Here is a 26,916-nt window from a genome sequence, read left to right on the forward strand (position 1 = left end):
CCCCTCCCCGCCCGCGGCTGGCGCGAGGCCCCGCCCCCCGGCCGGGTCGCGTGCGGCGGCGGCGGCCAATGGGGCGGCAGTCCGCCTGCGCAGATTCAAACGGTGGCTCTGGAAGGAGGCTGGGCGCGAGATTCGGCGGCACCGACTGAGCCCGCTGCGAGTGCGGCGGTAGCGGCGCAGCCCGGGCGGCGGGGGCTGTCTGGCAGCGGGGCCCGGGCGGGGCGGGGCAGGGCAGCAGCCCCGGGAGGGAAGGTGCCGCCGGAGCCCGCGGCTGCTCTGACAGGAGCGGGGGAGGCACAGCCGGGCGAGAAAGGTGCCGCTGCGCGCTCCGTCCTTGCGGGCAGGGGCCAGGCCGAGCCATGCCTGACGCGCCGGGGGCCGGGCCGGGCCGGGGTTGAGGGCGGCCGCCGGGGCGCTGTGGATACCGCGAAGCCCCGTGGGCAGGAGGGGGCCGTCGAAAGAGCCCTGCCCGCCTCAAGCCTTCCTGAGCCGCCAGTGTCCCTCTCCGTCCCCCGCCCGCCCTGCCGCGCCGCCCGGCTGTGAGAAAGGAGACCGGGCGGGGGCTCAGGGGTTCCGCGCTGCGCCCCGCTGCTGTGGCGGCCCCCTCTATGCTGCGCCCCGAGGATGGCGAAGAGACCGCGCAGGTGAGTGTGGCTCTGGGCCCGGCCCGGCCCGGGGATCTCTGCGCCTTCTGCCCCCCGCCCTCTCCCGGGCAGTCCCTGCCTTCCGCGCCGCCGCCCCGCGCCCAGGTACCCCCCCGCGCCCCGGGATCCCTGCCAGGTGCCGCCGCCCCGCCCCGCCCCGTGCCTGCCGCCCCTTACCCCCCCCCGCCGAGCTGTGCTGGCGCTGCTGTCGGCCTCCTTCCACCTCCCCGGCCTCGGCTGTCACTGCCCACCTCCCTTCCTCCGCCCTCTGATTCCTCCTTCGCCCTGCACCCGCACAGGTATCTGTCTTCCCTCTGGCTTACGAACAGCAGCTCTGGGGTATAAATCTCGCCTCTCGCTTGGAGGCTGCTTTCATTTCTGTGCGTTCACTCAGACCATCTTTGTTGTGGCTTACCTAGGCAACTCCTTCGCTTTTCTTTCCTGTGCTCACTGAGCGTGTCAGTAATGACTACGTTGTCCCCGCAGTAGCTTTTCCTGCTGGTTACTTTCCTTCTGCTGGAGTAATACTTCTTGCTTTTCTCCTCCCGAGTGGCTTTGGCACAGTCTTGATGTAACGTTCAGGGCTGTTCAGTTAGTGTTCAGGCCTGCTGATTCTTCCAATATCTTAAATGCACCTATTTCCTCTGATTTGGCACGTTCTTTGATTGAGGATGTCATAATGTAGCCTGAAATCTTCCTGAGAGAGAATGTTTTCCTCAAGAGCTTCAGCAGCAGCCCCAGATGGTTTTGATACCTCTTTTGTTTTATTGATATGAAAATGGGTGTGTCTTTGCTTTGTATTCAGAAGGTGGGTCTTGGAGAACTGTTTTATTGCTCTAAGTATTCTTGTCCTAAATAGAAAATCAGTTTCTGAAAAGTGATAAAGAAACGTAAAAGAAAGATTAGGATTGAGAAAGGAAAGGATACTCACTGAGTAATATTAATGCACGAGTTACCTATGGCATCAGGGGTTTACCATGACTCATACGTCTCATGGAATTGGGGGTGGTTTCACAGTTACAGATGTTAAAATTGCTTCTGCATCTTCCTCTGACATGAAAAGAGTTCGTAAGTTAATCTTTGTCTGCAAAACTGCAACTAAACCAAGAAAATAACGCTTTGGGGTTCTAGATTCAGTAAGGGGCTTTGCTTGCAGAGGCTAACTGCTGGAGCTGTCTATACTTAGCTATCTGCAAGAATCAGCTCAGAGAGAGAATGTTTCTTGTTACTCCTAATCTGCATTTTGTAATTTAAGAGACTTTCATCTGTTTCGTCTTTGCAAAGCTTTAGCTTGTGTTATCTTTCATGGCTATGGAGTGCTTTGATGTTGTCATTGAAAATACAGCTGGCTGTGGATAGCAGAGGAACATTTGGTTAGAGATCGATCAGTAGCCCTAGAAGAATACTGTGTCAGTGCATGATGATGATTATGATATCTCCCAAAATAAATCATTGTAGCTATGAGTTTACATAAAGGTGATTTCAAGATTGTTAATCTAGGTGTGGAGTATGGAGAAAATATAATTGTTTTGCACCAGATGGAATAAAGTTTAATTTTGTTAAACTGCTCTTGGTTTTTGCATTTGAAAGCTTATCTTTTTCCTTTAATGATTCTCAACTCAGAATTGTGAAGACAGCTAGCACAGAGCTCATGAAATACTAAATTGTTCCAGATTTCTTGGTGAAATTTGGTGGCTGTGTTCCACTTTCGTGCAGTATTGTGGCAGTTTCATAACTGCAAAAGAATTGTCAAATGAACTATAACAACCCCACGTGATGGAAAATCTTTTCTTTTAAAGCGAAAACTTAAGTTAGTAGCCACAACCATTCATGTATATTTAATTTATTTTCTACTGGTGTGCTCTTCTAAACAAGACCAAAGACTAAACAGTTATTCATGTGGAATCAAGGTGCAAGAGAGATTAGTGCCTGCTCGGCTGGCCCTCGTGCCCATGAAGTGCATGGAGGTGGCTAGCGTCTGTCCCAGTTTGGCTGTGGGACACGTGTGCTGCTGGAGAAGGGTTGTTAACTGCCGCTGCTGACGGGGACCCCATGTTGTCTAGTACCGGTGCTCTCATCAGTATCACTGCTGTGTACATGGAGCCCTTCCTCTTTTTTAAAATCCCCATGACTTTTCACATAACTGAAGACTGTTCTTGAACTAGTTTGCTGTGCAGTGGGTGAGTAAGGAGGTCGTGTTGACAAACAGCTTAACCACAGGCCAAATTTTAGTTATAAGTAAATTGTGTGGCTTGCTTGGTATGAAATAGGATTATAATATCAAGATATGCTCCTTATAATACCAAGATATACTCCTGAAGTTTGTTGAGAACCTGTGGAGAAGAGGAAAAAAATGGAGGTGGGAGGGGGAAGAGAAAACTTAGTTACCTGTGAATTTAAATGCTATTTTCTTAAGTCCTAAGCCGCTTAATGATTGTAAGAGTTTTGCATTGTGTTTGCAGCTTATTTTTTTGTAAGTACTGTGAAGAACTTGCTGTTGACCTTTCAACAAGCTTACTGCTTTGTATTTCACTGGCTCCACAAAGTTTTAATATGTTTACGTGTTACGATTTCTACTGCATCGTGAAGCTAAGTAGGGCAAATCCAGATGTGGTGTAGGATGTAGAAGCAATGTTAAATACACTGGGTCTGCAAGAGCTGGGTACATACTATTTTGTAGTAATGCTTTCAAGTAAGTAGTGCTCTTGAATAACTATATATTCATATTAGCTACAGAGAACATACTTACTTCATGGGGGATAACAAATATACATAAATGGTTGATCAGCATGCCATGTGGATGAATTGCATGTTCTGGAAAATAATGTAGAGATCTGCCATCTAATCAGTTCTTAGGGCACCAGCACAGGTTAATTTCATTACTGGGAAAGGATTTTTTTTTTTAACCTTTGTTTGAAAAATGGAAGTAATTTTCAAGGCTGAGCAGAACAAATAAATTTAGTTTTGAACATGAATTTAGGATATTTATATCGTGCTTTATACTGATAATAAAATGGAGAAAAATTAAGATTGCAGTGTGAAACTGTTTTTAATTAAAGCTGTGTATTTGGATGGGAGTCCCTTCTTTGTGTCTTTGCTATAACTGTTGCAGAGGAACTTCTCATTTTGTTAGGCCGAGATTTCCACGTGTTTGAATTTATGCTGTCTAACATGAGTCACTGACATCTAAGTTTTAAGTGATATTTCCATGAAATGTTTCCCTGTGCTGCTTGTTTGTAAGGCTTTGTTTATCAAGGCTGTGAAATATGCATCTCTCCAGTAGATGGAGTGTGATCTACATGGAGTCACAGAGGTTACCTGGCTTCCTGCCCCTCTGACTCTTAACTTGGAGGGTCAGCACTGATAAGGTAGCTATTTCTTGCTGGAATATTCCTGTCTTCAAAGATTTGTATCTAATTCCTGCAACATTGAGGCAATGCTTTTATTCAAGGCAGGTGCCCACTTAAAATCTCAAGTTGGTGCTACATTTTTGGCACCCTTGTTGTGTTTGTTGTTGAAGTTACGGAGGTGGAACATTAATGTATTTTGCAGACTAGCAAAACACTTTATCTTAAGATCATTTGTGTAAAATAAAGATTCATAAATGTGTTACAAAAACATGATCTTAAACAATAACTTTTGCTTCAAATTTAAGTCTTGACTTGGAATGAATTATCTGTCCATATCCCAGTACGTGGCCTTGATATTAAAATCAATTCTGTTCCTTTGACAAGGTGAATATAGGTCACTGCCGAAGGCAGATCTTATGTTCATGCAAATGAACATGTCATTTTAGAATAATAGGTACAAATTGGGAAAAAGCTACAAGTAGTTAGAAAAAAAAAAGTTACTCAGAGTTATTTTAAACTCTATTTCCATCTTTTTCACTCTTCTGTTGTACTCTGCAGTGAGGAAGATGATGACCTTCAATATGTGGATCATGACTATGAAGTACCACAGCAAAAAGGTTTGAAGAAGATATGTAACAGGGTGAAATGGACACGTGATGAGGTAATACTTTTTTTTTGGCTTTAGTTTCATTCCTATATGATATTGGTAGCATGTGAAATATGTTATTATTTAGTATCGTATTGGGATAGCATGTAACATTTACTGGCTGAGGTTATGTCTTAACAGGATGAAAGGCTTAAGAAGCTAGTGGAACAGAATGGTACAGATGATTGGGCTTTCATTGCTAGTCATCTACAGGTAAGTTGAATCTCTGTTTCAGTTAAGTTCCCTTTCAATATTTATTTACTCTGGTCATATGTCTAGTCTGGAAATGAGGTGAAATAGAAATCAGAAACACATAATAGTAAAAAATATTTTAAAGGATGCTTGTAAATTGGACTTGAGATCTAGCTCAGACCTTGAAGAACCTTATCAGCTCAGGCTGGGGCTCAAGTGATGGTCTGAAATGATCAAAAATAATTGATGCCTTCTGTCCACACTTGCTATTTGGTTGAATTCTGGAATATATTCCTGCTTCCTATTGGTTGCATCACTTGTGGTGGTTACATCCACAGTTCCCAGGTTGCTTCTGAAGCAGTTAGGAGAGTGGGTTGCATCTGAAAGATTGCTTGAAAGGAGCAGGATCAATTTCTTAAACGCCTTAGGAAAAGGGTGGTGGGTTTTTTTTGTTTGTTTGTTTTGGTGTTAGTTGTTTTTTTTGGTTTGTTTTGAGTTTTTACAGTGATATCTGCTCCCTAACATATGTAAATCTTTCCACCCAATGATATCGTCAGTTGCTATGAATGGAACCTTAGCGGGGTTCTTGGAAGTTTCTTAATGACACTTAAAATTTTGCGTTCTGTTCCAATGGTCAGCTGGAATGAGTAAAGGAGCTGTTGGTTCAAACATCAGATGACTCTGCAGCTGTATAAGTTGCACTGGTAGAAAATACCTACAACTAGAATCAATGATGTTTGTTTCTCTTCTGATTAAATGTTATAAAATGCCTACTACAAAAACATGGCTAGAATCTAAGGCTGAAATCACTATCTAGAAGTGGTATTGAATATTCAAATGTTAGAAATAAAAAAATTAACCCCCCACCTTTGTGGTTCTTATAATATTGAGTGGGATGATAAAGTTGTATTAAATTCCTGTGTAACCAGGTAAAAATAGGCTTGAATTCTAAATGCTGAACAGCTGTAACTTTTCATTGTTCTCATCATATTTGTGCAACTGTGGTGCTTCTTTATTTTTTTCCCCAGGTGGCAAAGTATAGATACCAGGGAACAAACTCAAAGCTTCTAAATTTAAGGAGTGCATAAGCAAACCGCTGTTCCTTACGTGTACATTGTTGCCTTCCAAAAAGCAGTGAAATAAGTGAATGGCAGAAAGAGATAATATCAAAAAGCTTTTGTATTAAACTGTTTAAAAATACAGTGTCTGGTGATACTGATCTGCAGGTGTAGTACGGAGTTGCATTTAACAGATCTAATGTCTTAATTTAATAAAAAGTTTTCTAGCTGAAAACAAATGCTGGAGACAGAAAGCTGTTTTTCAGCTGGGCCCAAGTGAGGTTGAAAAAAGGCTCCCCAGGTATCATGGGAAACATGCATGGAGGATCAGGTTGCCCATTGCAGAATCGTTGATGTTGGAAGGAACCTCTCAAGATCATATAGTCCGAGTCCACTGCTCAAGCAAGGTCAGCTGGAGCAGGCTGCCCAGGACAGTGTCCAGTTGAGTTTTGAGTATCTCCGTGGATGGAGACTCCACAGCCTCTCTGGGCGACGTATTACAGTGTTCAAAATATTAGCATAATTAGCACTTACCTTGTTAGTGATGGTCTTTTGCTGGGAAAACCAAGTGTATCTTGAGTTACTAGGATGTAAAGGCACTCAAACTGCCATGTTTTCAGAACCCCATTTCACTATTGGGCTGGGCACAAGTAAATCTTCTCTCTGTTCTGCCCCAAAAAACAAAGATGGCTTAAAGGGGACCCTCGAGAGGGAATGCAGCTTGTATTTTCTTTCTATTTATTGCAGCTAAGGCAGACTGGAAATTATTTTATTGTTTCATCCCATCATTTGTTTTGCTCTTCTCCCCCAAATATATCATGATTTGAGAAATGACTGGAAGGTAAAAACACTAAACGGCCACAATTTCAAAATTTTTCTTTCACCGAAAATGGGAACAGCTATCCTATATTGAGTCTATCTGTTACAGCTTATCTCCACCAGGAAATGATGATGTTTTGTAACAAACTCTAGTGTACTTTTAATCATACAGTGTCTACTTGTGATTAACTTGAAGGTACTGTGATCAATGTAATTTTAGATGTCACAGTGTTTTGGGTGTTTTTTCTGGTCTTGCAGACTGCTTCTTGTTTAACTTTATCTTAGCATGCTAATTCCTTTACTTGGTAGACAAGCCCAGCAAAACCTTGAAATCGGTACTTGCTATACAGCAGCTTGCACTGAAGAGAGTAAATCATCATGTCCCAGTGTTACAAAAGGTGTACTAGTATGCTGTGTTGGGGCATATCTGCATATTTCTGAGGATTGGACCAACTACCCTGAGAGTCCCAAACTTTCCTACACACAGTTTTTAGGAGGCTAAGTGAAAGCTTACTTCTCTTTCATAACTGGGAACAATATTTCAAAAGATCCTTAGTGAAGCTACAGAAAAGCACCATCTGTCCTGAGCAGAGAAAGCAATGTTGTTTAATTAGTATGTGTTAGCTAAACTTGATATAAATCTGTTTTCCTTAACACTCTAGTAAAGAGCTGAGAATATATTAATTTGAGACTTAGAAAAAAATTTATTCTTTTATTTGAAAGAAAAAGTATTTCCTTTAAAAATTTCTTTCCTTATATAGGTTGTAGATAATGTCAAAAGCATGTCAATCACATAAAGTTCAGAGAAGGTGTGGAGTAATGAGGACAAAAAATAATTCTAAGTTTTTCTTTAAAGAAGAGTAAGTTCTGAATTTGATTATCAAGTAAGAACATTGAAGTAATTAGGTTAGAGCTTTGTGTAAAGCTGTTTTTTCTGGAGAAGTTTTCATAAGCAAATGGAATAAGAAATAATAAGGAAGAATTTAACTGTTATACTTAGAACAATGGTCTGAATAAGTCTTTTTATTTGAAATAAGCTAATAATTCTGGCTAGCTAATATTTACAGTTTTATGTATTCAAGAGTTTAACAGCTACACCGGTCTTTTAAAACTATTTCAGAATCGTTCAGATTTTCAGTGCCAGCATCGATGGCAGAAGGTACTAAACCCAGAATTGATTAAAGGTCCCTGGACTAAAGAAGAAGATCAGAGGGTAATCAAAACTAATTGATACTGTACTCTTTTACTGTAATAAAATTGGCATATGACTGCTAAGAATGCATACTTTGTCTTAAGTTTCATCCCCACAAAGATGATGTCTGATGCATCTTGTGACATAGATAATTACATTACATTATGCTGTGTGAAAAGAAAAAAAAAAAATGCAGCTGCTCTTAAGTAGATGGAATGTCTGGTCTGCTCAAGTGTTTCATTTCCCTTTGCTCAGATTGCTAGCTGAACTCCTCTAGCTTACCAAGTAGAGGAGATCTCTTTACAGCACTAAAGATCAAAGGTCTCATTTACATCTTTTGTTCCTCAAACCCACCAGACTTAAAGGGGTTGGGAATAAGGGAAATTATTTCATACTCTACTGTTAAAGAAGTTAGCAATGGTGTTTTAGACTCCTTTTCCCCATCTCTGTTAATCCACACTGCAGCCTTTCTGCCTGCAAAACCTGGACTGCCCTGTAAGGAGCTGCACATGTAGCTTTCAGATACAATATTTCAAATCGACTGCTTATTCCCACTGTTTAAAATTGTTTTAAGATGTTTAAAACTAGTATTTGTCAACTTGTGAATATGGTCTTCCTAATCTATTTTTTTTACAGTTCTCATCAGTCTTTTAAGAAAAAGCTTCTTATGTGTAAAAACATGTAGAAATGGGATGAAGGCTGGGAGTAGAGGTGTGGGTTTTTTCTCAGGTGTATATTGTTGAAAAAAAAGTCAAACCAAGCATCTTTACCAGCTTCTTTTTTGTTTTTTCCTAATGTCGGTTTATGCAATGGGTGACAGAAAGGAAACTTCCAAATGAATGTTTTCATCAGTATATACTTATATTCTAAACACAGTGAATTTGAAGCTAATAAGCAATTTTTTGAACCCCAAGTCACTGTCTGCCTCCTTAGGCCTAGTATCTTATCAAGTTGACTATTATAATCCTATTCTAAAATGTAAGTTTACCAATGTTCTCAGTCTTTGATTAGGAAAATTAGGGTTTGGAATTATAGCGTGCTTTCATCTGTGTTCCAGGTTATTGAATTAGTTCAGAAGTATGGTCCAAAGCGCTGGTCTCTAATTGCAAAACACCTGAAAGGAAGAATAGGCAAGCAATGCAGAGAGAGGTGGCATAACCATCTCAATCCTGAGGTAAAAAAGTCTTCATGGACAGAAGAAGAGGACAGAATAATCTATGAAGCTCACAAACGTTTGGGAAACCGATGGGCTGAAATAGCAAAACTTCTTCCTGGAAGGTGCTTTTCAACTCTATTTGTGTTAAATATTGGAATATAGAAAGCAGTCATTGCACAACTCTTTCCAATGTAATTTGTTAGTCAGAGAGCATCTGTTGAAACTTATGTCACATCTTTATCTTGATAGATACTGAAATTTTTTAAGATCTTTTGCATTTGATGATGTATTCTTAAAAAGCCATAAAACCAATAAAAAGACCTCTAAAACCCTCGGGTTCCTTCAGAAATCCTCCTGTTCACTTAGAAAAAACTGTAGTAGAGCTGAAGAGTAACTGCAAGTAATAGTAGACGAATACCTTAACAACCTATGACTTTGATATCAAAGTGCCTTCATTTAATATGCATTTGGGGGTGACTTTTTCTTTTTGGTTTAAGATCAGAAATCCTTTTATTTATTTTTTGTGGAACACTTCTTGTTAAACAGGACACTGGAAAAAGAGAATCTTAGTAACCTGCAAAAGTCCAGGCTTAGGAGTCATGCATTGCAAAGCTAGTTGGTTACCAGTTAAGTTAAGAAGTAATTGTAAGCATTGTGCTCCTTATCTTTGTTTCAAGTGTGACTGCCAACTTATATGCTTGTGGAAAAAAAAAAAAATAGTGTATAAAGAGTTTAATGAAATAAATTTTTTACCTTGTACTGTTAATTGAAATGCAATGTTAAGCTGTCCCTCTCTGAATTCAGTCTGTGTGTTCAGGAGGTGACTGTCTAGCTGTGCCTAAGGAATGTCAGCACTTGTTACATTGGGAGAATGAGTCCTTAGAGACGTGTGTTTAAAAATTTTACATTTTGATCAAGTACACAATCCATGAATCACAGGAAATCCTTTGGAGGAATGGGAAGGGAATCGATTGCATCTTAATAAAATTTCAGAGAGGGAAGATGAGTTTATAAGGACAGAGGCATTCCTAATTCAGGAACTTTTTTGTTGAAAATAAATCCAGGATGACTCTTTGCTAAAGAATGGATCCTAGACCTAGAAGATTTGTAAAGAGTCTAACACTAGTGGGATGAAAAAGGGGAATGCTTCTTGGAGTTGAGCTTAAATGAAGAATGGGTCTCAAAGCAATTTTTATTTCTATGTACCTCTCTCAAAGGCTAGTAATAATATTGCTAGTATTTTAGACTGTAATACATTCATACTCTACTCTTGCCTTAATGCTTGTCTAGTGTTAAAAGTGATTTCAGCCTGCCTGTCATACTGCAGGCATTTTCTTTCCAAGGGGAGTGCCGATGGGTGCCATGCCTGCTTTCCCTATACAATATCAAGGGCACCAAGAGGTAGTGGGACGTTCTTCCACAAAACTGCACATAAAACTCAGAGCTGGGAATGCAGGCTGTCATTTTTTTTTTTTTTTTTAAAGATATGTCTTCCAGTGGCAAACACTAGCCACAGTGCCCTTATGCTGTGGGACAGTAGGGTTATTGCCTTAGCTTCCTGTTCCACACATTTGTAGCAGAGGGTGAATAATGTAGTGACAGAGAACACATGGTTATTCCAAGTATCCAAGAAAAAAGGTTCTCATCCATGGTAAGAGCCAGAACCAAGCCCTTCTTTTTTGCTACTTTTAATTTTCTGCAGACTTAAAGTTTAGTAGAAGGAAGTTTTCAAAAGAGTAGCTTTCTAGTCATTATGCCAAAACCCCACTGATAATAGAACTTTCATTCCAAGCTGCTGGAGCTTTCTGGATTTCTGGCTTCAGATTAGCCTTCTGTACAAACCCTGTAAATTATGCCCTATATTAAACTTTGAGATATGGAAACCAGTCACTGTTGTACACTTTCATTTTAGGACTGATAATTCAATTAAAAATCACTGGAATTCAACAATGCGAAGAAAGGTGGAACAGGAAGGATATTTACAAGATGGTATAAAGTCTGAAAGAGCTAGTTCATCCGAACTTCAGCCCCAACCTTGTCTGACTATGGAACACTTGCACACTCAGAATCAATTTTACATACCTGTTCAGACACATGTAAGTTACAAATCCAGAATAATTAGTATTTCCCAGTTTCAAATATTTTATTGGGTTTGGAATAAGAAACAAATCTGAAAGAATGAAGATCTGTTGAGGGTTTTTGTGATATTGTAACTTTAGGATTTGTAAACCATAATAAATAGTTCAAGCATAATAAACTAGAGGTAATTTTATAGCCTTCTTTTCTTTAGGGTTTGTAAAATGGTTTATGTCTTTTTAGATTCCAGCCTACCAGTATGCCTCACCAGAAGGCAGCTGTCTAGAACATGGTTCAACTTCTTCCAACTTAGTTCAGGTAAATTGTTAACAGGCATTGTAAATGAAGAGAAGGTACTGTGTATTATGCTGTAAAATGGAGAGTTTAAAACCTGTAACTTCAAAATGTCTTTAAGTCTTTATCATTCACCTAGATTTATGTAAGTCTTCCTCTGTAAGTAGGCTTGCTAGCTTAATTGGTAGTTCTAGATAGGAAAAAAGGAGCTGTCTTTATACATCCCAGAAACGTTGTGCTTATTTCTGACAGAAGTATGGCTTAAAACATAGTCTACTAGTTAAATCTTTAGGTTTAAATTATAACCTGTTAGTATTACCTAGCTTCTGAGATATTTAAAGACAAGATTTTACTACTTTATATATGTAATAAATATAACCCTATCTGAAAGACTCAGTTCAAATAACTTACTGAGAATTACACTTATGGCTGTGCTTTTTTGTTCTCAATAGTTTTTAGTTTTTTCTGACTGATAAACTGTCGATCAGTTGAAGATGCTCTTTTGCAACATTCTAAATGCTGAAGTATTGAGAAACTTTTAAAACAAACAAAAAAAATTGTCTATATTTATTGCTCCTTTGGGCTCACTTAGAATATATCTGAAATTCCTCATGTGTTGCAGGCTGAATGTAGATCTTGGTTTGTAATATGACTTCCTGGAAAAATTTCTGTGAATTTGAAATTAGTAAAAAAATTATTTTGACACAGGGAATAATACATATTTTGTTTGTGCTAGATCTGTTAGAGGCATTCTGCAAAAGTCTGTACCTAACCTTAAGTTTCCCTGTGCAGGTCATCTGTTTCATGTTGCATTGTCTTCCCTGATCTCAGTATAAGAATACAAATCATAACAAAGCCTCATATGGCCTTTGACACTCTGGGTTGCCCTATACAGAAAAGTATAAGATATTTTCTGTTCCTTGAAGTCCTTCCTAAACTGGGGAGTATAACTAGTTTTGAAACTCATGGCATATACCCTCACATACCTAGATTTGTAGCAATAATAGAAAGTTTTAAGGAGTTTAAAAACCAACCAACCAACCCAAACCAATTAGTTAATTTTCCTTTCTGATGGTAGTGGTAGAATTGCTTGTGTAGACACTCTGTCAGCAAATGCTGATTCGAAACACTTTGTTGCATCCTGAGTTAGGATAAATAACTCAAAATTCTAGAAAGCACATGAAAACACAAACACACCTACCATGGTGCCAACATTGTTTCTTCTATTAAAGATAGAACTGAGTGACATTTGGTTAAAAAGTGCTATAGCGTACTGAGCATTTATAGGACGTATTAGAAACCTGTTAAAACATCAGCTTGCATACCACTTTAACATTGGATCCATCTCCTAGTAATTGCTGGAGTTGTTTCGCTTGGGAGTGCCTACTGTATTACAAAACATGATACAGCTTGAACAGCTCTGTTACCACTATGTGTGGATTTCTGTTAAAAATATAGCTGTGTTATAATGTAGAATCTTTACGGTGGAGGGGTGGTGGAGGTGGAAAATAGTAATGGCTTCTTTCTTAAATTTTTCAGCAGTCATTTATTGATGATGATCCTGATAAAGAAAAGAAAATAAAGGAACTTGAATTGCTACTTATGTCAGCAGAGAATGAAATCAGAAGAAAACGAGTGTCTTCTGTAAGGACTGTAAATTTCTGTAACTATTTGATTATGTTTTACTGAGTTTAATCCTCAGCAATTTAGTAATGGATGTTTGGTTTTGTGTGGTGTTTTTTCACTCAACCTTCTAAAATCAAACCTATGGCTGTTGGGTTGTAAAGCAAAGTTTGTATATTAGAATTGAGGCAAATTATTTTCAGTGCAGTTTTCTAAACTGGGAAAACAGCAGAAATATGATCTGCAATTTGGCAGTTGTTCCTAAGACCCAGGATTTTAATCCTTTTGAAGAGGTAGCACGTCTGTTGATATCACCACCATTCAGTTTTATAGATCAGCAATGTTGATCATCTGTTCAACAGAGAAAGGTGAAAAATACATGGGTTTTGCCCTATTTGATTTCAAAACATCCTGTAGATTATATTTTTATCAAACTTCTGCATGAGTGCTTGCAATAGTTAATATCCACATTTGGACATGACAAAGAGTGTATAAATCTGCAGTATAAAAAATTTACATTTACTTCAGTGGAATGAGGGAAACTTGCAGATGACAGTCACTTATTTCCTTAGGAACAGAGGGCTGTGAACATCAGACACTTAACCAACCCATCCATATTGATAGCTAATTTAGATCACAGGTGAACTTCTGTTTTTTTGTGGTGGAGCTATTCCTGGCATTCTCTTGAAACAGCGCAACATTCTGCTTATCTAGTGGAATCTGCTTTGCTTCTAGATTTCCCATGAAAATTAAAATCTGTTTCTTGAGTACTAAGCAGTGTACTAAAATGGGATAACCATTACTTAGTTAAGTAAACTATCAATGCAGAATCTGCGTTTAAAAAAATTTGGATCAAACAAGAAGTATTTCACATTCTAGAAACAGTTTCTAGTCTTAAAATGTACCTGTGTTCTGTAGTGAAGATGACTTCTTAATATACTGATGTTCAGGAACACAGGCAACTTGCATCAGAGATGGCTTCCAATACAACCCATAATTATCTAAGTTATAAGCATGTATAAGACGAATGAGAGGTAAGATAAAAATCTTACACAATCTATGAGAATGTTGAGTATGTTAATGTAAAGAGAAGACTAACTGCATTAATGCAAACAGATAATTAGTGTTTGAAAAAGCAAAAATTAATAGTGATGCTTAGTCTTTCCACATGCTACTCTTTTTTTCCTCCTCACGGTCACATAATTGACTCTTTTCAACTTCTAAGTTGAATAAGATTAACATGTTTCTTCACACGTTTTAGCAAGCTGGAAACTTACCTTGTTGGTCTGGAAGTTTTGTCACTGAAGATTGTGTGTCTAATACACTAAATAGCCTTGGGGAACAAACAAGTGAGTTCTACAGTATGGATGAGACCCATGGCACATCTGTTCAGCAGAATTCACCAGCTAAGTATTTGGCTGTGGAAGCAAATACAATGTTATCATCTCTACAAACCATTCCAGAATTTGCAGAGACACTAGAGCTTATTGAATCTGTAAGTCTGTATTTATTCTAAAAAAATGTTTATTTAGGAACATGAACTTACACAATATGTGTAAAATACTCTTAAAATTACCTTATTCTTGTCTATAGTTTCACCCATATCGAGTGATTTGTTTTGTTGCCTGTTTTAAAAGAATTGTGTTTTAAAATATTCAGTGATTTAGGATTGTGTGAAAGATACTGAATTATTCTCCCTGTATATGGCTTCTGGAGGTAGAGAGCTGTTAGATTGGCTTGGACTTTATGAAATAATCTTGGATAAGCCTGCTAGTGTTTCAGTGTTTTGCATCTTGCCTCATAGGATCCTGTAGCGTGGAGTGATGTCACCAGTTTTGAGCTTTCAGAGGCTGTTGCATCTCCTGTCAAGCCAGCTCCAGTAAAACTAATGCGGATTCAACACAATGAAGGGGCTGCTGAGTGCCAGTATAATGTCAGTGTTGTGCTTGATGGCAAAAAACATAGTAGCATCAGTGGCGAGGAAGAAGCAGTTTTTCCAACAACCCCAAACTTAACTAAATTCAGCACTCCACCTACTATCCTAAGAAAGAAAAAGAGATTGCGTGTTGGGCAATCACCAGTTAATGAACTGAATGATGGCTTGTGTAATGATGCCGTCAATGTTGCACTAAAGCATACACCAGTGAAAACACTACCATTTTCTCCATCACAGGTGAGTTTATTTTTAAATAGGGCTAAACTATGAAGACTGTAGTGGGTGGATTATAAATTACAAGTACTTTCTTCCCTAGTCATACATTGTAGCCTAAACAAGTATGTCCAAAAATTTCTTAAAACATCTGCATAAGGGTAGATATATTAAAAAGAAATTGTTAAAAAACCTATTTCCTCTGTTTTGAAGACTAAGTGGGGGGACGGGGACAGCGACTTATGTCTCAGCTCACACTTTCTCATGCAAGTAATTGTTGATAGAGACCTATTGTCTCTGTGACCTAATTAAGCAGTAGGAATTTTAAGGAGAAAATCAAGGTTTCAGCAATAAATATTGCAAATGTCTCGGAGTATAGGTCAATAGTTTTTTGGGATTTGTCTTACTAAAAGCCCTTCAGATATATACATATAATTTTTTTTATTACTCAGTACAGTGGTGAAGTTTTGTTCTTTAAGGTTGCTGAGGTTTTTTTCTCTCTTGCGCTTAGTTTTTCAACACTTGCTCTGGGAATGAACAGTTTAACCTTGAAAATCCTGCATTTACATCGACACCAATCTGTGGGCAGAAAGTTCTTATTACGACTCCTCTACACAAGGAAATGACACCAAAAGATCAAAAGGAAAATGTGGGGTAAGATTATTACATTAAACATCTGGTGGTGTTGCTCAAATAAAAACCAGTTTTTCTAAACATTGAGAAATTAGTCTACCTGTATGCATACTGTGAATGAGTTTTAAACCCCCTAACACTTAAATACTTGTGTACAAACAAACTGGCTTCCTGTTTTTAACTTAACAGAAAGTGACTTGTACTCATTAAAAGTTTTTTCTTTTTTAATATACTGAACAAAATCCAATTAAAGTTTAATATACCTGGGGTAATGCTATGGTGATCTTAATACTTTCAGGTTCATGGTGGTGATACCTGTTGTGTAAATTAAGGTATTTTAAAATGTTTCTTATACTCATTTTATTACATTACTCTTGATAAAGTAAAATATTAAAATGCATGTATGAACACTTTTCTATGCTTGAATAGTTTTAGAACTCCCACAATTAGAAGATCCCTTTTGGGTTCAACACCAAGGACACCAACTCCTTTTAAAAATGCTTTGGCTGCTCAGGAAAAAAAGTATGGTCCCCTCAAACTTACGGTATGTAATGACATGGTTTATTTTCTTCTTTGTTAAAGTCTAAATGCCCTCTTGTTTTTGAGATATTGTAATCCTCAGCATGATCTTACAAAGCATTTTCTAACAATGCTGCTGTTTCACTGAGAATCCGTATTATCCTAGAGAACAGCTAGAATGTGAAGCAAAAATGTTTCAGATTTTGTATGTTAGACTAGTATCCTTCAGTGTAGTATTGGAGGCATTGTCTTTTTGAATGGTATTTGGTACATATAATCATTTGATCCACATAGTAATCTTAAACACATTGGTTCTGCATTTGTGAGTTGTTTTAAATTTGTGTAGCCTTGCCAACACTGTACCTCTTATGAGGTGGTAACATTGTTGTCTGAGATTTTGATTTTAATGCTGTATCATTCTGTTTTTTCAAAAGAAAAATTGTAAGTGAGACAGTGAATGGGTGTGGGTCCTCCAACCGGATAATCTAGTAAAAGCAAACTGGTGCAGATGAATGTGACTGACCGTTATTTTAAGCAACTTTCACATTTGACTTGAAAAACTGCATTGTCTTTGAATCCTCTGGACTATGTAAGAGCTGAGTTGTTTTCTGGTTTTGGTTCTTCTACGGTGCTAGGATTGAAACTAGATGTTTACCACAGCATGCTAGTATTCTGAGAATTTTGTTGATGGGAAGATGGTTGGAAGTGTTTTACCCTTCCTAGGGGCTTACTTGAGTGATGTCTACAATTTTCTTCATCCTAAAAACCAAAATCTTAATACAGCAATTCATGATTCCTCTGACAGTCTTCTGGCTGTCACAGAAGACTTTTTTTTGGTTGACTATGGATAATGTTATGGTTTTATTTTGGTTGTATGTTCCAAATGAATTCAATTTTTGCTCTCTTCCTAGCCTAGCTAAGGTATGTTAATGCATAATAACTTTTGGAATTCAGTAGACATATGCTTTTCAAGTTCTGAAAAAATTCCAGCCAATATATATTGACTACTTCTTTTCTGCAAACACAGAAGGTAGCTCAGACTTTGCCACAGGGCTTGGCACCATCTGTGTTACCGTATAGATTCACGGTCTCTCACTATGCAAATGGAGTGGTTTGGCATTCCTGTTTCTGTCCACTATTAACCTCCTGTTCAAAATCAAATTTTGAGGGCTTAAGAGAATTCTTCTCCTGTTGGTACACAAAGGAGCCATCTGTATGGCTTCTGTGAAATTCTGTACTGTACTTAGGACCATCAATGTCTTATTCAAAGGTTTGTGTTAAGATTGATATAAATTCCTTTCCCAACAACAGTCATACTTTTATAGTACAGTTTTTTAGTATGTTTATATGCATGTATATATACATATATGTGTTTATGTATGCATTTAGGATATATAAAGTATTTTTATCCCTTTTGTCAGTGGATAACCGTTGCTAATAAATGCAAACAAGTAGTTTGCATGTCATCTTCAATGCTGCCTTGCATTTTTTGAGGTACTGTGTGCATGTATATGTTTTATCTGGCTAGAAATAATGTGGAGTAAAATGAATTAAAAAAATCTGCATAGCCTTGAAATGTTGATCTGTAGTTGTTAACAACAATAGCTTAATTCCTTTTATCTTTTGCTATATTTTGCAAGATCTCTTTTCTGGCCTACATTAGCTGAAAGTAGAATATGGTAAAAACTAGCAACTAATAGACTTCCTATATTTTCTTCTCCAATTTTCATTAACTTAGTCACAACCACTTGCCTTCTTGGAGGAAGACATTAGGGAAGTTTTGAAAGAGGAAACTGGAACAGATATATTTCTCAAGGAGGAAGATGACACTGTGCATAAAAGCTGCAAGCAGGAGGTAACATTACAATAATAATTTCAAATAGGAGATAACTGCTTTTAAATAATGTTTTACAATTTTTCTCTGCAAAATGTTTATTGCAGCACAACTCTTCTAAAAAAGTCAGAAAATCACTGGTCCTAGATCCATGGGAAAAGGAAGAGGTTGGTGCCCAGCTCTTCACAGAAGATAATAGTTTAGATGTACAGGTAAGTATTAAACTACTGAAGAGCATCACTGGCAGGAACATTAACATAGAGCTGAGTATCTTTCATTCTATCAACTAAAATAAAGTGTTTGGGTTGAGGCTAGATTCATAAATCCAGAAAGTGAAAATCATCTTCAGTTTGACAATACTACTTTAAGTACTTAAGTAATACTTGAACATTGGGCTTGAATTCATGCATGAATTCTTCCTTTCAGGACTTCAGAGCAGGACTGGTAAAGTCATGTGGATGCTTTTCAGATTTGCTGTTATAGCAAAGCTGCTTCCATGCTGGTTACGTATAAACTTTAGCATATACGGCACGCTGAAGCTCTCTGTAATACACCAGGAAGATGTCGTTTGCCCCTGTGTTTTGCATGCTTGACAGTCTGTCAGACATGTTCTGAAGATACCTAACTGCATATTAGGCAGCATGTTTTTCCTTTTCCCACTTCACATAGTAGGGGAATACTTTAAGAAATATCAAGCATGTAGAAGATGAGGTTTGTAGGCTTCTTCTGCCTGAAGGAATTTGAATAGTTCTGCCCCAACAACTAAGACATCAGGAGTTCAGAGATGGGGCTGTTTTGGTCCCTCTTTCCTTTAAAAAGTAGCCCAATATTTTTCCAGTTGAGTGATTGTACGGATTAATCTTTAGTCTTGTAGTTTGTAGGAAAACTTTATTCTAATCTAGTTCTTAAATTAATGTATGTATGTGATTAATTCTGAAAGAGCAGATGTCTGTGACTCTTGACCAGGTATAAAGCTATATTCAAGAGGTAGGAGCCAAGGTCCCTAAAAAGAACAGGTGCTTAAGTCATACCCCTTTCTGATTATGGTAGCTGATTTTCTAAATTCCCTTCTTAAACGCCCCGCAGACTCTGCCAAGCCTCGGTGTCTGTCCGCTGGGTGGTAGGTGCTCTGCCACCTAGTGGAAACTCCCCGCTTCCCCAAGAACACCTCTGTCTTGTGAGAGCACCATTGCTGCAGCCATTCAAAACAGAAACAAAATGCCTGGTGTTTTCTCTTAGTAATGTCTTGTTATGACATATTATGTTGTGCATCACTGATGTTCAGGTTATTAAGCTAAAACCAAGATACACAATGATGTTGTGGTATATTAAAGGCAGTAGATGGGGGAAAAAATTGCTTTTCCTCCATTTTAATGAGGGATGCTGGTGCAACAGGAACATTCGCTCTTAACAAGAGACGTAGCGGGTAGTATCTGATTTAAAAATGAAAAATGTAGTAATCCTTAAGTGGAAATTGTGTGTCCACATGGCAGTAAGTTAGGAGTAAGGTCTGAGGTAGAATAAATATGTAAAGGTAGTTTAATGCAGTTTAATGGGGTGTTTTTGTAAGCAAACAAATACATATATCACTGTTACTCTCATCTAATTTCGCTCTACAAAATTGCCGTACACCTTTCTTCTGCTTTGCTGTCATGAAGCTGGATTAATTTCTTTTTATTTCCATAAACGTTATCAGCATATAAAACTCTTTTGGAATGATCAATCCAGTGCTTATTTCAGTTCTTAAAGCAGGTTCTCCCCTTGATACTGATGCGATCTTAAATTTTTTTTTTTTTACTCCAGTCTCCTTGTGCTTAGTTTCACAAGGCTTGTACTAGAAGTGAATTTCAAGTTTTTTTTCTTTAAAACTGTTCTGTAGTTATCACTTTATCAAGTCTTGTTCTTAACAAAATGTAATCAGCTGTAGTGTGGCTTTATATGAAAGAAACCATCTATTCAGCAATGCTTAAATCATGCTAGCAGCTACTTGTTTTACTGTGCTCAGTATTGACTATGAATCCCAGTATAGACCGGGCTAGTTTTTCATATACTGTTCATTCCTTTTTCTTTTCAGATTCTTTCCTAGGGTCTTTCTGATAGTATTTGCTTTGTTTACATTTTGGCTTCTCTGATCACAGCAGTTGAAGATTTTTTTTTTTTTAATTAAATACTAATAATTGTCCCTGTTCCCTACCTTCTTTTTTGTCAATAGTCAGAAAATGCATATACCACATCTTTATTAATGATCCCATTGTTGGAAATACATGACAACAGATGTAACCTGACATCAGAAAACCAGGATACAAATCCAGCAAACAAAGCAAATGCAGTAATTCAGAAGAAACTGAATGCATGTACTTCAAAAAATGTCAAAATGGAGAAAGCTCTTCAGGTCTGCATGCAAAGAATTCTGTTAGTTTTGTTAACAGGTTAACAAAGAATTTCTTTTTGGTTCTGTCTTGTACTAGTGTCTAGAATTGTTCAATTCAGTAATCTAGTTTTGGTCAGTGCTTCCACGATCCTTATTTCTTGTAAGTTGGTCATTTGTCCACAAAGTGTTTATTCATAGCTGAGTTCTTTAAATACAACCCTGATGTTTCACTGAGTGGCCTCTAAGATTTACACGTGGGGAAAAAAAATCAGGAAAGGGTAGATCTACAAAACAGGTTTGGGTACCGAAGTCTAGCAGCAAGAAAACTTGACTTGGTGCAAACTAAACCTCTATAGCACCTAAGTTTCTCAAATTTGGCTGGTGCTTACTTCATAATAAGCCCAGTGGGATTCATTAAGCAGAGTTCATCCACAGGTACTGTTTGGTGCTTGTTCTTGTACATCCATATATTTTCCATACTGTTAAAACTGTGGAACCTAGTTTTTCCTCTGTGTGTGTCTTGACCACCAGGTTTAGGGAGAGATTCTCTTTGATCTGACTTGATACCTGTTCCAGTTTGCCCCATAGGGAGTTGATGTATAAAGTTTTGGTGTCTTCTCAGAATATCTACAGCTCTGTATTAATTAAAAAAAAAAAAAAAAAAGGCAGGGCACCTAGAGCCTGATCTTCCATGTCTCACTTAATTGCTTTAATGATGATGTGTTTTTAAGTACAGAGACAACAGTATTACTTTCTGATCCTTTCTTACGTGAAGAAAGTACAAACCTCATTTAATTGTGATATTCCAACAAAAGAATTAACTGCTGTGAATTGCAGCAAAAGTGAATAGATCTGTCTGGCCCAGAATTATGCTCTTAAGAATACTTAAAAGGGGAGCTTAGTCATACTGTACTCACAAATATTCTCTTTCCCCTGAGAAATTCCCTCTCAATTTAGTGGCCTCTCTAACTAGGAGTCCCTTCCATGAATCACGTCCTGCTAAATTTATAGAGAAACTCAAATTGCTAATTTTCTCTGTGCATCTATATGTGAAACTGATCCTTTGGATCAGTTTCTAGCTCAATGTGGGAGGGAGACAATCTTGCATTCTTCATTATGCTACACTCTGCTAGTGTCAGGTCCAATTTAGAGCTGCTACAAATTAGCTGAGATTCAATAAATGATGTAAACATGCAGAGTTTGCTTCATGGAAGAAGCAGGACTAGTGGCTCAATTATTCTTCCATTCATTATTTTTATTCCTAATTCCTTTGCCATTTCTAATATATTCCCAAAACATCTGACTGTTCTTCCAGGGCTGCCACTTCGGTTCAGTGAAGTCCTCCCCAGTATTCTTTGTCAGCTGCCAAACCATTTTGCCTTCTTTGGTGTCTCCAGACAGCTGCCAATAATGTATTTTTCTGCCTGTTGAACTTAGCACATTTAAAGGGGAAGATATCCAAAGAGAAGATGACTTAATTAACTTCCCTTTTATGTATCAACTGTTGAGCTAGTCTTTTTTAAGAGTGTTTTTCATTTTGTGTGTTAGAACTGAAAGCGTAACACAGATGCACTGCTGGGGAGCTGGATTAAGGGGTGGAGAGGGAGCTTTGTCACAGGTTTTAGGTACTGTATTGTAGAACTGAATCCTTCTCAGTAAAATACAGTATTGCTAGACTTTGATAATTTATTATTACTCTGAAAAGTTGTATGAGAATTGCTCATGTAGTTTAGTTAAAACAATCTTTTTAACTGAATTTTATTTTATGCAGTCAAATTGTGAATGGGAAGCAGTTGTTTACGGAAAAACAGAAGACCAGCTTATAATGACAGAACAAGCGAGAAGATATCTGAGCACATACACAGCTACCAACAACACTTCAAGGGCTCTGATACTGTGATCGTCACTGCAACTGACAACCATCTCTTTCCATTGAAACTGACACAATGTTGAAGGCGATTCCAGCACAATACTTGTGAATTAAGTCTTTACTTTGAGACAGTCTGCCAAGGGAAACCTTAAAGCTACCTTAAAGCTTCCTTTCTTATTTTGACTGACAAAGAACAGACATGAAGCTCTCATATTCTCTACGAAGGGATAGTACAAACAGTTCTGCAATGAATGTCTTAAATATTAAAAAAGTAACACCCTAAAATATGACAAAGAATGGTAAAATACATTGCAGTACTGACAACATACAGTTTTTAGGTCTAGTTTTCATATTTATTCTTTTGACATGCATTGCTTTTTTTCTGTTAGTGCATTTTCAATATAGAATAGGTTTATAGGTTGTTACTGGTTTCCAAATGAGCAACATACATGACTGAATGTGCTTTTGCTTATGTAGCATTTTTCTAGTATATAAAGAAACACAATGGAAAGGAGTATAAAGGAAGGATAGAAAGTTGCACTACTAATTTTTTTGGTATGCTGCAAAACAATGAAATTAACTACAGTGTTAAATATATTTATTTGCAAATGGTACTAGAAGTAGGCAGAGGGGGGTGAATTAGGTTTTAGTGTAAAGCATCAGTATTTTCTTCATAAATCTCAAAATGAGATGATTGTTGAATGTATTGTACAGTATGTAGGAACAGGGAAAATTTTGTAAATTGGAAAGGAGTCTGTTTTTATAATTTATTTTCATTTTAAAGCTTAAATGTAGATATTTATATGTATGCAGGTTGTCTAGAAGCCAACGTTGTTTCCTGTTAAAACAGCTAAAATGAAAAAAGGACAAGTTTAAAGCATGGAATAGCAGAAGAATTACAGTGGTGAAGTGTACAAATCTACTATATCTTACATCTACGTAAAGATTGCACTATAACCCTTAAATCATGTTGGTCTACAAAATAATTACAAGGTATACCTGTATTATACAGCAATTATTCCTGTACCTTGTTTAAATATATTTAGAAAGGAATGGTGGGGTCCTATATGTGACCCAGGAGTACTTTGTCCTGCATAGGAACTAAAAACTAATGCATTTTAAATATATTTAAAAAAAAAAAAAAGAAACTTGGCACCTTGGATCTCAAAACAATTGTATCTGCACTTAAGTTTGACCATTATATACTTACTAAATGTTTGAAGAGCAAAGAGAACATTCTTTTATTTATGAAAAATCTTTGTCCTTATTTAAAGGTATACAGGTCACAACAGTTGCTTTAGTTGCCTATTTTAGGTATTTGCACTTATTTTATGTCTTTTTTTTTTTTTGAAGGAATGTTTTGGTTTGCTTTTGTTGTAGAGATTTTTATGTAGTTAATTTCGAGCAAGTTGTAATGGTGTGCTATCAACAAATACTGACAGGTAAATAGACTTGTACACTGTAGTTTTAGTTATTTATAATTCAAACACTCTTCCTCTCCACTCCCGGGTGTGCTGCTACAGATAGTGGCAGAATCGGCTTGCTGCTATGAGAGATGGAAAGAGCGAGCATCATATGCACTGTATGTAAAATTACAAAAATGATGTCAGGTTCTCTAGTTAACTTTATGAGATCAACCAGTACTATGCAGGGTGTGGAAAGTATTCCTATCACTTTAATATCAAAGATGGTAGAGAATAATTTATTAATGGAGAATTTTAACATGTGATGAGTGGCACAAGGAAGGTAATGGGTTATTACACTTTTTTAAACATCTCAAAGCTTATACAATCCTTATTTTTAGGAGCTTTTTGATATTAAATATTTGCCTGGCTATGATAGTAGTAGGCATAAATATTTTTAGCAGTTTTTAATTCACAGCAAAATTTTAAGAGGGGGAATCCTATATAAGTAAGGGGATCAGAAATACCTGTCATGCCAGGATTACTCCTCACCTATGAAAATTGAGAGGAGGCAATTGGAATTCTTGGCAGTACTAGATTTAGGTGTGCATTACCAAAATGGATTTAACAGCAACATTTAATGCTGGAGACAGCATTTAGTTCACAAAAAATGAAATAAGACATTGAGAGAGAATGAATATGTAGAATCTGGGTGATATATTTCAGTAGAAGTGATATCACCAAAACTGCCTATACCAAGTTTAAGCACAGATTTATGGTAAGTAGTATTAATTTGTGTTGGTATTGGTTGGATCGTTCAGTTAACTCCTACTTTGTTGCTTTAGCAGGAAGGTTTTAATCTTTCATATGTCAGGCATCTTTTATTACTTTTTGAATGTTGCGTGCGTTTGCATTTCTTTCAGTTTATAAGTAGATTGTACATGCAGCAGCCAAACTTGCATGAAACCTAAATACATATTACTCCATATTTTTGTTTTAAGGTTTGACATAATGTGCAACAAATGCCTTGTTTATCTTAGTTTGTGTTGTACTACAAACTTTTCTTTTATGTAAGAGAATCTCACATACAATACAGACCATATTAATGTCAGAAATAAAGCATCTATGTACCAGGTTACTGTAAGTGCCTTTTATTTGAGAACTTAAACAATCAGTGCTTGTTAAAGCAACATGTATGTATGTGTGCATGTGAAACTGCAAGAAACCTACCTTTTCTGGGCTGGGCAGAGACAAATGACAATCGTGGGAATCAGTGGGTTACACAGCAGGATGGACTCCCAAGGGACAATACATACTTCAACCCAATCGACTTGTATGCCTCCTTGTATTTGGTTAACAGTTTGTATTTGTCTCTCAAAGCTTTAACACAAAGATTTATGTATAGGGACAGTTTGAAGGATGAATCACAGAATCACACAGAATCACTAAGGTTGGAAAAGACCTGTAAGATCATCAAGTCTAACCATCAGCTAACACCACCATGCCCATTAAACCATGTCCCACAATGCCTCATCCACATGTTCCTTGAACATCTCCAGCGATGGTGACTCCACCACTTCCCTGGGCAGCTTATTCCAGTGTTTCACCACTCTCTCAGTAAAGAAATTTTTCCTAATATCCAGCCTGAACCTCCCTGGCGCAACTTGAAGAATGTTGCTAGTGTAAATCTTTTTTACACTCCTTTCATTTGTATGGTAGATGTGATATTTTAGTATGTGTGCCTGGGTCTTGGGAGGTAAATGCCAGTCTAAGCTGTGCAGTGTTTTATTTCCCCCCCCCCCCCCCCAACTAGTACTGTCAAACATGTATTAATCTGAATTAGTGTTAAACTTTGACTTCTTATTTTGCTAGAAACATGGGCATTCAATAGATAATATCTATTGCCTTTCCCAGTTATGTGACAAAGTAAAAATGGCAAATAATTAAAATAAGATAATCTGTTGAAAGAAAAGGACAAGAGGGACTAATACAAGCCAATTCCTTCGGAAATATGTCCTGGTAATTTGTATCACCTAGCTTTAAGCTGTACAGGCAAACTGTGACTGTTACTGGGGCTTTGCTGGGGTTCCGGCTGTCATAGCCAGGCTACGATATGAATATCCTGCAGACCTGCTCGCGTTTGCATGTGTGAAGTTTTTCCATTGCTTGGGACAAGCGAAGTGGGATGACTGTAGAGCATTTGTTCTTGTTGTGGCTGGCTGCTGATGTCTGAAATCGGGGCGAAGTGTAGGCAGATGAAAAGTGAAGTCTTTAATGATAGGACTAGTTCATTTTTCTATGACAGCTTTGCTCAGTGAAAGAAAGTAGAGCTGATGGACAGCCAGTAAGCCAAACTTGGGAGGAACTACAATCCTAAGTTTGGTTATATGAAGACTCTGGAATCCTTACTCATGGGCCTGGCTTTTACTTGGAAGAAATGGTCTTCAAGGAATTGACTGGTGGGAATAAGCCCAGTTCCTACCACTATTATTCTGGGTTTACATGAGAATAACTCTATTACAGTTGCACAAAACTAAGACTGATGCAATGTTGTGAGTGAATCAAGCTTCATGAAATAAGGGTTTTAACACTGGATATTAACTGATAACGGTTGCACCATACCTGTGACCAAGGTCCAACACAACGCAAACAACAAAAATGCTGAAACTGGAATTGATTCTTGCATTTGGTTTTGTGGCAAACATTCAGACGAAAGTTCAGTACCTAGGCAGAAAATACATTGATGTCTTCTAATGCTAGACCTCATTTAATTTTTTTTTCATAATTTTCCTTGACCTTGGAAAAGCTGAAGCTTTACAGGCTTAAATGCCTACTTTCATGAGGAAGCTGTGGATTACTGTTTCTGTGCTAGCTGAGCCAAAAGATCGGTCCCTCTTGAAGCCGCAGCATGCTGGTCTGTGTGGCTTCCCCTGGAGACAGCCAGCTTATCCCTTGAGTGGTTTGGATTCTTGCCCTGCAGCTGAAGGGAATGATAGGATCCTTGTAGTTCTGCTAGCATGAGGTGTTGGAAGAACAGGTAAGCATTGGACATTTACACATAATCGTACATTTTTGTATAAAGTAAAG

At 37.8% G+C, this 26,916-nt stretch overlaps 1 protein-coding gene across 2 annotated transcripts; it reads left to right on the top strand.

Annotated features, from left to right (window-relative positions):
* Positions 1 to 588: 588 nt before the first annotated feature.
* Positions 589 to 22,456, top strand: MYBL1 (MYB proto-oncogene like 1). Of its 2 annotated transcripts, XM_059815383.1 has the most exons (16): positions 589 to 644; positions 4,553 to 4,655; positions 4,782 to 4,853; positions 7,830 to 7,922; positions 8,959 to 9,179; positions 10,970 to 11,153; positions 11,377 to 11,451; positions 12,967 to 13,071; positions 14,312 to 14,545; positions 14,855 to 15,223; positions 15,711 to 15,853; positions 16,262 to 16,376; positions 18,090 to 18,206; positions 18,293 to 18,397; positions 20,398 to 20,577; positions 22,328 to 22,456. In XM_059815383.1, exons 1-16 carry the CDS (start codon positions 625 to 627, stop codon positions 22,454 to 22,456), a joined length of 2,265 nt encoding a protein of 754 aa, XP_059671366.1. In that variant the 5' UTR covers positions 589 to 624. The 2 variants fall into 2 exon arrangements, with proteins under 2 accessions (XP_059671366.1, XP_059671365.1); XM_059815382.1 differs by lacking the exon at positions 20,398 to 20,577 and having other exon boundaries at positions 607 to 644.
* Positions 22,457 to 26,916: the final 4,460 nt, after the last annotated feature.

The sequence above is a fragment of the Gavia stellata genome, chromosome 3 (genome assembly GCF_030936135.1).
Source record: "Gavia stellata isolate bGavSte3 chromosome 3, bGavSte3.hap2, whole genome shotgun sequence".
Classification (NCBI taxonomy): domain Eukaryota; kingdom Metazoa; phylum Chordata; class Aves; order Gaviiformes; family Gaviidae; genus Gavia; species Gavia stellata.

Excerpts from the sequence above, each read along its gene's own strand:
- MYBL1 (XM_059815383.1), top strand. The coding sequence starts at position 625 with ATGGCGAAGAGACCGCGCAG. Across the intron at positions 11,154-11,376 it reads ACATACCTGTTCAGACACAT|ATTCCAGCCTACCAGTATGC; the intron begins GTAAGTTACAAA and ends ATGTCTTTTTAG. Across the intron at positions 20,578-22,327 it reads AAATGGAGAAAGCTCTTCAG|TCAAATTGTGAATGGGAAGC; the intron begins GTCTGCATGCAA and ends TATTTTATGCAG.